Source organism: Stegodyphus dumicola, chromosome 9, assembly GCF_044657685.1.
Source record: "Stegodyphus dumicola isolate Sdum_Otavi_A_Nest chromosome 9, ASM4465768v1".
NCBI classification, from domain to species: domain Eukaryota; kingdom Metazoa; phylum Arthropoda; class Arachnida; order Araneae; family Eresidae; genus Stegodyphus; species Stegodyphus dumicola.
In genome coordinates, this window is record NC_140776.1 from 103,486,520 (window position 1) to 103,497,967 (window position 11,448).

The window sequence follows — 11,448 nt, forward strand, 5'->3', positions numbered from 1 at the left end:
TTTGTAATAAAAACTCTACAATAAAAGTAAGAGTACAATTTATATATAAAAATTTGACTACATGGCAAGCACTTAGATACTGATTTCAATGTCTTTAAATGTTATTATCATAAAGTTTAGATATATTCTTATTAAGTTAACTTTTTATTCTTATTAAGTACTTTTATTCTATTATAAAGTTTAGATGTACAGAACAGAAGGCACACTTTGTGCTTACAACTCAGTCAACCACTTGTGGCAAGATAACTTATGATAACAATTAAGTTCAAATGTAAAATTTAAATTCAAATAAATTTGTAGCCCAAAGGCTGCACAAATCAATTTAATGCAAAGTTGGTTAAAAACTTAACTGGCCTGGAATTCAACTATCAGCAATTATAATGCAAGGCTGAAGACTACAAATCTTTTCTTATCTAGCAACCTATTAATGTGGCCTCAAAAGGCAAAACACGGTTTGTTTTACAAAATAAAAACTTCATTTGGATTCTGGTGAGAAAACGGATGGAGGAAATTGACAGTAAAGATCCCAAGCATAAAATAACTCTGGTTACAAAATAAAGGAACGTTACAATATACTTTGTTCCCTGATTAATTATTCAGTACATGAAATAGTGTAATGCATTTTTGTTTGCATCACATACAAATTATTTAGTTTATTTAAATGCTTTCCAAAACTGACAGGATTTTGCAAACATATTGACCATATTTTTCGACCTATAGATGCAACACTTCTTCTCTTCAGAAGTAAGATTTAGAATTAAGAAATAAGAAAATAAGAGAGAATTATGAATAGAAAATAAATACATATCCTGGCTAGCAGAAGAAGGATGCCTTCATAAAGTACTTTTTAAGAGAAACTGGCTCAGATTCACATTACATCTACGGAAAACTACTAAAACTCCCATATAGCCAGCCTGAACTACCACTGTTCAGTGGCTATCACTGCACCACTAGTGGATTCCAATGACTGTTCGAATTTTTCACAGAAATCATCATTTACGATGATTGTTGTATTATTATCATTGGTACAAAATTTACTCATTATGATAATTTAATTTTAGCTTTTAAATTATAATCATAAATTACTTGTAATAAATTGAGGGATTAAAAAATACACACTTCTTAATATTTTTACCATTTACAATATTTAATCATAAAAAATATTTCTAACACTGGTACAAAACTTGCCCATTATAATTGAATTTGATTTTTTTCACTTTGAAATATTTTTTTATTTTCTTTTAATAACAGAATCTAAGAAACTAAAGTAACATATATTAGTTTGAAATGCATTTATTAACCTTTTGTAAATTTCATTATTCATAAACATAAAAATTAACCTTTTGTAAATTTAAAATATTAGCTAAGTACTAATATAATAAAATATAAATATGAACTAACTACTTAAAATATTAATGTTTAATACATTATATTTTGTAATTAAAAATATTAACATTTTGTAAATTTCATTACTCATAACATAATAATTGTCATAAATTCATTTACAGTAGTGTTTCAAGAATTTATCATTGCAGTACAAGAAATATTAAAAATTAGAGAATGATTGTTTATTCTGATTAAGAGCTTATTTTTTAGGATTGTTATTTAGTCTAGATCGGGTTTTGTTGACAATCCGCCATTTTTTTCCGATCTTCAAAATCGGGTCTACTACGACCGAAGTTTGTCGCCAAATAAAAAAATCGCCAAAAGGACCAATACTAAAGCTGTTCCGATAATCTAACCATCACTAATCTCAAGAAATTTTCTTTACTTAAAAATGCACTTAAGCTGTCTACTTGCGGATACCACAGTTGACGCATGCTTATGTTATCTGTACGAAAAATTACATAAACAATTTACAAATGAATCGATAACAGTTCCTCTACGAATCTTCCTACAGATACTACTATTTCTCGTCCTTTAATGTATCACACAAATACAGAAACAATTTTAATTCTACTCACTAGCAGCAGGCACAACTTAAAATCAATAAAAATTATGAAATAAAATTCAAAATTTAAATACTCTTAAAATTAATCAATTCAAAAATTCTTAAATAAAAATCAAAAGACAAATAATAAAATAGTGCATTTATCAAGCAGTTTTATATTGATGCAGGAACTAGTAATGATCCCTTAAAAAGGAGATATAAAAAGATATGCAAAAATTGTTGTGAGAATTGCATGCATTTCTTTTCCAATGGCAAACTTTCAGATTACGTACAATTCGGAAAAACTTTTCACTGGAACAAATTTAGACTTAACACTGCCTCGTTTTTGATACTTTACTAATAATTACTGCATTTGTATTTAACAGATCAGAGTTTTCAAACAAAACTTACCGAAGCTGCCATCGTGATTTTCACTGCGCAAGCTAAACGGTATCAGTATCAAAGATGTAGGTAAGTAAGCTCTTCAAGCAGCTTTGATGCGTATCCAGTGCGAGTCTTCAAGTGAATAAGTAAAAGAATCTTCAAGCAACTACAGGAGCAACCAGTTTCTTATGCCCTTTCGCTATCAAGAGTTCGAAATAACTGGTTTCAGTTTGTGGCGGATTGTTAGCCCTGTACTGGTAATTCATTGAAATTCAAACAACGACCTAACATTAAAGGATCCTTAAACGTTCTTTGAAGCAAAACAAACATTTTCACAATACCCATTAGATCACGTGGTTATTGAAAAGCCTAACAAAAAAATTCCAGTCTGCACCTTTAGGGAAAGCGCATGAAATCCAGATTCCACAAACCCCCCGAGACGTTCTATTCACATAACATAATGAACCAACACCCGGAAACAGTCTTCCCTGAATCTGAGGCGCTGAGGACAATGGCTGTAAAAGAAGATTCATGTGGCAAGAATGTCTCTAACATACCCAATAGAATAAGACCAGTATCGCGAAAACATAAGCTTAAAGATAAAATATTTCTCTTAGAATTGTTCATTTAAAAATATAATAATATGTATGCTTATCTCTTTGATGACGTACGCAGACACCTTTTCTGGCAAAATTGTTGACATCGAAAATTACACTAACCCTAAAGTAAAGCCCACTCATTCACTGGTCAGAACAAAGCAAATACGCTGTGAGGGTTTACTAAGAAACGCAACCCCCACGGCCTTGACGGCCACGTCACGGCCTTGACGCTTCCCCCTGCATGGTATTTTTTAGTAACCTCGTGTGTTAAATCCATTATGTATTTGTTTATTGACTTAAATGATTTAACAAGTATTATCTTGACATATTCGATATTCGTCATATAAAGAACCTAATCCATTTCATAATTTCAATGTACTCTGACATTAATCCCTCAGTATGGAACATCGGCGTTATTAAAGGAGACAAATGGGTACTTACCTTCGAAATTAAATAAAACAACTAATCGAATAATCATAACGAAAAAAAATTTGAATTTTTACATTGCTATTTAGGAAATATGTTAGTCTAATGACAAAAAGTTTAATCTGAACTTTCGCAATAATAATGAATTAAATTTTAGTTGAAATCTTGAAAATCTAAGTAAAGCCTGAAAGTTTTGCTTATTTATTTATTTCCTTTTTACGGTAGCCGCTGGTGTGTCATACGCCTAAAATACCTATTATAAAAGATATGCGCGCACCACATCACTTCCTTGTACGGCTTATTAAATTATACACAATTTTCGCTGCACTTTATTTAAACTTGTTTCCTCGAATTATTCTAACTTAATTAATCAATCCTTCAAGGCAAGTTGAAAACAACAAATTTTGAAATGAAATATCCCAGTCAGTTTTTGGCTTACGGGAGTCAAGCCTCTTGTATTTTTATTTTTTCATAATGAGTATAAAACTTTCCCAAATATAAGTATAGGAATGGGGAGACTGATTTAAATTTCGTTATGTGTTCCAAACCATTACTATTATTTGACTTGAAATTGGCAAAACATGAATACTTTCGTCATTTAAAACATTTTTGTAATTGGAAGTATATGTCTACGACCAACGATTGCGAAAATAAAGGCTGGGTAAGGGTTTTATGTACGTATATATAAAGAGAAGAATGTATATATATATGTATTCCTTTGTTACTGTCGATTGCGATGAACTAGATGTTATAGCAATTAAATATATAGAATTTCAACGCTTTTGAATTATGCAAGATACATGTATGCATATGTACCAAAGTTATATGTACGTACAAACGTCACAAAAAAAATGCAATTTGAATCCATTTTAGAATTCATTTTAGAATAAAGAGTTCTTTATTCAGTCAGACAGTCAAGCAAATAATAATAATAATAATAATAATAATAATAATAATAATAATAATAATAATAATAATAGTCGAAATGGATTCGGGAGCAGTGAAAATGGATATTTTCGTTGAAATGTGAAACCCGAAATTTTTCAAGATTACAATATTCCCTTTACTTCGTACAAAGAACTGTAAATTCTTAAAAAGCAAAAATATATAACAATTTTAATGGGTTCAGCTAGTGAAATCGTCTGTATCTGTCTAGTTATTAGTAATGAAATAGAGTAGAAAAACTGCCTTCATTGCTTTTAAATCTTTCAGTTTGTTAGCCAGTGACAGAAAGATTAAATTTGCGACGAAAATTAAGTATTTTACGCTTAGCCTAACGGTAACACACTAGCAAGTGGAAGATAAAACTATTTTCTTTATCGCGCAATGGCAGCACGTTTCTTTAAATAGCCGATTTTTTTCATTAAATTTGAAACATATTTCATTAAACTGCGCTCGCTTTGATGTCCTTAAATAAGTTTCAACTGCGAGTGGATTTTAAAAATACACTCCGCGTAAAATTTCAAAATAAATAACATTCCAGCGCCTTAAAATGATAAAACAAAAATTTTTATCGCACACAGTAAAATGTAAAGAATATAAAATGTAAATGTAATTTTTCCAGCAAATATATAACACGAACGAAAAGATCTTTAAAAAAATACAAAACAAAACATTAAATATATCACAAAAGTCGAAATGTTGATAATAGTTTCAAGTCGGTAAGTTAATTAGAAGTTATTAATTTTAAAATGGTTTTCCACATGTACGTAAATCCGTGAACTTTGACTTTTCGCCAACCCAACGGTCGACCGGATACCAGCTCCCTCCCTCCGTCGCTTTCGAATCGCAGCCTGTTAGTAAGGATCGTACGTTTTGCTGACTGGCAACACATTGTTTATAAAGGGCTGAGTTTCGTAATTAAAAATTCATTAAAGTAGCAAAATATAAACTAAATAAAAAATTCGAAATTCAAATTTTAGGCTTCGATGTTACTACATTTGTTCAAAATTTGGCATTCCAATATTTTTTTTTTTTTTTTTTCTTTTAATCCAAGGAGCATGCATACAAATTCTTCATTATTTAATAGCAGAGAAGAAAGATCAGAGGAATTAAATGATATTCAGCAACGTTTTAAAACCCAGACTTTTCAGTTTCTGGATCCACATGCATACCTACCATTTATCGCAACTCACGTACTCCTTCTCCCCCCCCCCGAAAAAAAAAGAATTACACGAAGTGATGTCCACTTCTAGCCGTGGATTTTGAGGCAGATAGGAAAAAAAGTGGTTTCTTATAGCCACCCCACTTAAAACGAACACGTGCAAGTAACCTGACTCCTATCAGCTGTGGACTGAATGAATAGTTTGCGCCACTTCATACAAACAACTGCACATTTGGTGATTACTTGCTAGGCTTCTGCAGGGCAGTCGAACAACGGTAAAATAAAATTTATATGAATTGAACTATGTTTAAAATTAATTAACAACAACAACAACAACAACACACACACACACACAAAAAAAAAAAAAAAAAAAAAAAACTCAAAGCTTTTTAAATTTTGTATTACGCCGAAGAGGCGTTTTTTTTAACGTTTTGTTTGTTACCTTTATTTATTAAATATCATGTCCTTCTCACTTAAACCATAAAATTCAATCAAGCAATATCGCAAAATATTTAAAATAGCGTATCTTTAGGATTTCCGATAAACAGGCTCGCGCGGTGGATATAATTTTTTTTTTTCGCACAGTGTTGCCATTGCTCGCTTTGATATCGTTGAGTTTTTTAATCAAAAATTCGTTAAAGTGTTACAAAATATGAAAACGATAATAAAACAAATTCCAAATTCGGGCTTTCAAATGCTGAGCGAAATGAATTTTGAATTTGAAATTTTGAATGATTACGTTATTCAAAATTTGAAGTCTCTGGGCACCTTTGTTTTTCACAGTGCGGGAAACATACATACATTCATGGCAGATTCTTCAGTATTTAATTTAAATACAATACAGGGCGATAATATTTGGTGGCAACAATTTGAAAAGTTAAACAACGTTTATCTTGAATCGACGCAAAATGTCAAAACGAAATTAATAGCCTTTCTGAGTTAACGCTCCTTTGCGCTAATAATTTAAAAAAGAGGAAGATAAGAAGCAAGTTTTACTCTACTCCTTCAAGCATGATATTACCCGATAATGTTAAAATGAAATTCACGTGGATTTGAAATTGATTAACAACAAAATGTAATTAAAACTTAAATTGAAAACAAAAATCTTTCACAGCCTGGCTAATCGGTCCACCATTTAAAATTATTTAAAATCGCACTAACTGAAAAATTAATACATACAGAATAGCATAATAGGTTTAAAAAAATCCTTTTACCTTCTTGTTTTTCAATAAATAAAACGCAATTTCAAATTTCTGTATTATGAATAATTTTTAAAAACGCATATTTATCGCAATTTCATTACTTAGAAATTTCGATGTCTGCAGATGTTTGTCCTTTACACGTTAGGTCATTTCTCTGTAGCAACTAACTGTATCGTTTTTCAGTTCAGCTTTAAAATACATTCCTATTACATGCTTTAATATTGATAATAATGATAGTTATTCAACAGTGGGCCATAGACAGCTGTTGGAGTTCAAGAACAAGGCTTTAGCATAGATATACACATAAACAACGGGGAACCCCAGAAAAAGTGAAATATGCATTGTATCGCATAACTTTAAAATCTTACAAAAAGAGTCCTGATTATATAATGAAAGAAAAATCAAACACTTGTGCATTAAAATTTATTTTGTGTACATTTTTCGTAGAATTTATTTTTTTTAATCAACTAAATTTGAAATTATTAATTCGAACGAAAGTGAATACGGTCTATCCGAAGATTTGTAAAGCTCTTCATACTGTACATAGATTTGTAACGTATGAAGTTTTACAATGTTTTACCTCTTTTATAATGTATATAAACAGTAATGAAATTTTTTTCAGCTAGGGTGAAATCTCTATTATTGAAATATTACTTAAACTACTTGTAAAAGGACAGTAAACAAACACAAAGCTTCCAAAGTTTATTTTTAAAGGACGGTAACTAGATTTTAATTTAATGAAATGAAACTTTATACCATGCATTTAAAAAATTATTTCACTGATACGTGTGATAACTGTTGATGCCAATTGAATTACAGCATGTTATATAATTCAGAGGAATAATCCCAATTTCTTTTTCTCGAGAACAGCTTTATAAAAAATATGGTACAGTAAAAAACTTGCTTAATTATTTATACAAAATATTTGAATGCACTGAAAAAGGCCACTCGAAAGAGCTCTAACCTTATTAAAAATACACGCAAAGACTATCTATCTATTAAAATGGGAAGGACGATCTGCCTAGGGAAAGGGATGCCTTCGTGAATCGCTCGAATACAAGTTACACATAGGGAAAACACGAAAACGTCCATGCCAAGGAGGTTAGAATAGATTCTATTCTATTCTAACTTCCTTGGTCCATGCAGCGAGCTCTTTCGCCTGGAATCGAAACCAGGTCGGAACTACCAGTGTTCAGCAACTTGACCGCTCGGCCGCTAGTGAGCTCAAACCAAATAGGAGAGACGTTCCTTTGTTCACATGTGAAAGGATTATTTCCAATGCAGCATTCCAATTTGTTAATATTTTCATCATTTTCGAAAATGCGAATCACCCATGTGCATGGTAAATATACGAAGCTGAAAAAGTAAAATTGTTTAAAACAAGTATCCTGAGGTATATTTGGACATATTTTTTGTGGGGAGGCATATAACGGCTTCTATCTATATATCTAGAATTTTAGCTGCATGTTTTCTTTTCAAGGAGCATCACAAGGAACTCAATCTTCTTCATATATATTCCACCTTCTTCGTGTATCAAAAAATTACTTTTGTATTCATTAGAAGTAATTAAATCTTCCCTATTGAGTGATAATGAAATATCTAAAGCTTTACGAAGATTTCTATTTACAGCTTTGGCATTATAGAATTTCTGATTTGAAATTCAAATCTTTATCAAATAATCTGAAAAACGATTCTTCATAAATCTGCTAAATTCTTCGCGATTATGTTTGTATGATATTCATTTTTATATTTTTCTATTTCTGGTCGTACAATGTCTGGAATACATGAACAATCTTGCCTTTTCTTAGACCTTGTTTTTCTTCCACTATTTCCATGATGTTATTCAGCAAGATATTTTGGTAGAACATATTCTCAACGTATATGTCTTTTATGCTGCTTCGATAGTCAATGTCTATTCTAAAAACAATGCCTCCAAAGTCCAGAAAAGAAATTTTTGTCTTTCGTTTATTACCTTGATTTTATTTAAAGCGTTGTATGCATTTTAAAATTATTATACGCAAATATTATCAAAAAATTACGTTACTGATACGTAAAACAAGACTCGTAGCGCCAAGATATTTTCGTTAAATTTTAATTATATTCTTCATAAATAAAATATTGCTGCTTATTACGAAGCGAGCCGCACGCGGCTCTCCAATTTGCTGGAAGAAGTTTTTATTATAAAATTTTTGACCATACCACAACAAATTATGATCAAAATTCATCAGTGCTTTGCATTTTCACAGTTTGTTTGTTTAACAGCTTATGGCAAAGCACTATTTTCATAAATTAAGGATGCCTTAGTGGGAGACTTTTTAAGGGAAGCTGGCTTCCATTCATGTTACATATGGAGAAATCTCCTATGCAGCCTTGGGCCCACCAGCGGCCGAGCGGTAAAGTCGCTAAACACTGGTAGTTCGCTCTGAGGCTCGAATCCCGCGAACGGGCTTTCCCCATGTGTAATGTGTATACAAGCCAGTTTCCTTTAGAAAGTCCTCCACGAAGGCATTCCTTCGCTTAGGCAGATAGCCCTCGAAGCTTTGCCATAATCACACGCACTCCTATGCAGCCAACTAATTCGACAGCCACGCATTTAAGTCGATCTTATCTCTTAGAAACATATTTTCATTAACTTTACTTTGAGTTTCTTTCTCATTTCATTGGAATGCTTTGCATAACTAATTAAACGACTTTTTTGTGTGTGTATGTGCATATATATATTATTACATATGCTTACATTTCATATATAATTTCTTTTTCTAGAGATAAATTACTTCAAATCGATTTTCCAAAGTTTAGTTTTAGAAATCTTTTTTTTAAAACTATTTTCAGTGTCAAAGCTTTAACTATTCATTAATGCTGATTGCAATATCTGTACCTAATGCTGAAATATCAAATATGAGATTGAGCTAAAAGGTCAGAATGCAGCCGTTTGCCATACATGTTAAGCTTGTTGATTCATTTCCTTTTTAAATATGAATTAGAAGTCATAATACATATCAGTGAAATGATTTTCATATTTTCTGCTATGAAATTTAATTTAATTAAATAACCGTAAATTAAAGTGAAAGTGCTGTCTTCCAAGGAATAAAGTATGAAAGCTTTACTGCTGTCTTACCGTTTTTTTAAATAGTATGTCGAAGACAGAAATATCAATCTAGCTGAATAAACTAATGAAGGAGCTATTTATAATTCCTCGCATTTTAGTTTTCCTTAATTTGTGTGGATTTTTTTTTTTAAATCAGAAATACAGAGAATATTTTTAGTCTTTCCTAAAACATACGTGAATTTACATGTTTAAAAATACAGAGAATATTTTTAGTCAAGTTTATTTTAGTACTTAGTTCTTAAACACAATCAAATAAAAATAAATTGTACTATGTGCTGAATAATTTCGTTCAAAATATGATCGAACTGGAAAAAAAAAAAAAAAAAAAAGTTAAGTAGTTTGCTCTGTGAAAGTTAGTGCTTAGTGCTATTAATTAGTATGCGGTCGCCAAATTTGAGCCAGTTTAAGTTGGTTTGGTTTATTAAGATTACGGCAAAGTACACTAGGGCTATCTGCCTAAGGGGAGGGATACCTTCGTGGAGGACTTTCTAAGGGAAACTGGCTCGTATGCACGCTACACATGGGGAAAGCCACGAAAACACCCATCTAGCCAGCCCGTTCGCAGGATTCGAACCTCATACCGAACTACCAGTGTTCAGCGACTTTACCGCTCGGCCGCTGGTGGGCCCAAGCCAGTTTAAGACATCGGACTTACGAAAAAGTTAAAGCTGGAATAAAGGGGGGGGGTGCAAAGTTGCGAGATCTTGGCTAAGTGGGGAGCGTTTATTTACTGCAACCTGCCTCGATTTCCCCTTCTGCTCGGGCAAAAGAAATTCTGGCTAAATGTCTACTATTTTTTCGATTTTTTCTTGTGGCTAAAAATCCACTGTCTAAAACGACACCAAACCTTACACGAAGGAAGATTTCAGGGAGAAAATAATGAAATAATAATAAAGAAACAGGAATTTTTTTCTCTTTTTTTAAAAGTTTACCAGCGACTAAGCGGTATGACACTGGTAGTTTGATTCGGCTTCAGAATCTATCTAACGGGCTTCTGCTGTATGGGAACTTTTGTGTTTTCCTCTTGTGTAACGGGAATACGAGCCAGTTTTCTTTAAAAAGTTCTCCACGAAAGTTTAACACATGGGTTTTGCGTTTTCTATTCTGACAGCATGAAGAATTTTACGTCAGTTAGTTGCATAGCACAATGACGGATATGTACACCCTGCACACAAAAAAGGAACAACACTATATCATCCGTTCTACTGGACCGATTGTCGGAATTTAACTTGCGTTTACCATATCTCGAAAGCTCAACTTAGGATATATATTAGATTTGTATATTGTTCTAACATAGATGACACAAAATCGGACATTTTCTGAAGTAACGTACCATTTTTTTTTCCATATTTCAATTCTACGACTCAAATTATCCGAAGTTTTGCATAAATCGCCAGAGTAGTTTTTAAAAAATTAGCTCCTCCATGTTAATTGAATTTGGAACATATTTTGTCAATATCTCTTTTTTATTAAATTTATTTCATTCAAATAAAATTCGTCTATTTTTATAATTTATTATTAAAATTTATATTTGTAAATAATTTTTATAAATTTTTCGAAAAAAAAATTGAATTATAACCTATCAAATTTTTATCATTATCTTAAAGCAGATGCATTTCTAAGCATGCCTACAAAAATTTTTTTATTCCAAATTTCCTAAAATGTACGTGAATTTACATGTTCGCGCTTTAAGT

At 31.5% G+C, this 11,448-nt stretch overlaps 1 protein-coding gene across 3 annotated transcripts in view; it reads right to left on the reverse strand.

The window, feature by feature from the left end:
• Positions 1-2,471, reverse strand: part of LOC118197916 (cullin-5-like) — an 88,307-nt gene extending 85,836 nt beyond the window's left edge. The window contains exon 1 of one of the 3 annotated variants that reach the window (XR_015043052.1): positions 2,342-2,471. Coding sequence is in view for 2 of the 3 variants with exons in the window: in XM_085823841.1 (XP_085679967.1) it covers positions 2,342-2,353 (12 nt within the window). In the remaining variant the exon portion in view is untranslated. The remainder of the gene's footprint in view (positions 1-2,341) is intronic. The other 2 variants (XM_085823841.1, XM_085823838.1) reach the window with 2 other exon arrangements.
• Between the last annotated feature and the right edge of the window lie 8,977 nt (positions 2,472-11,448).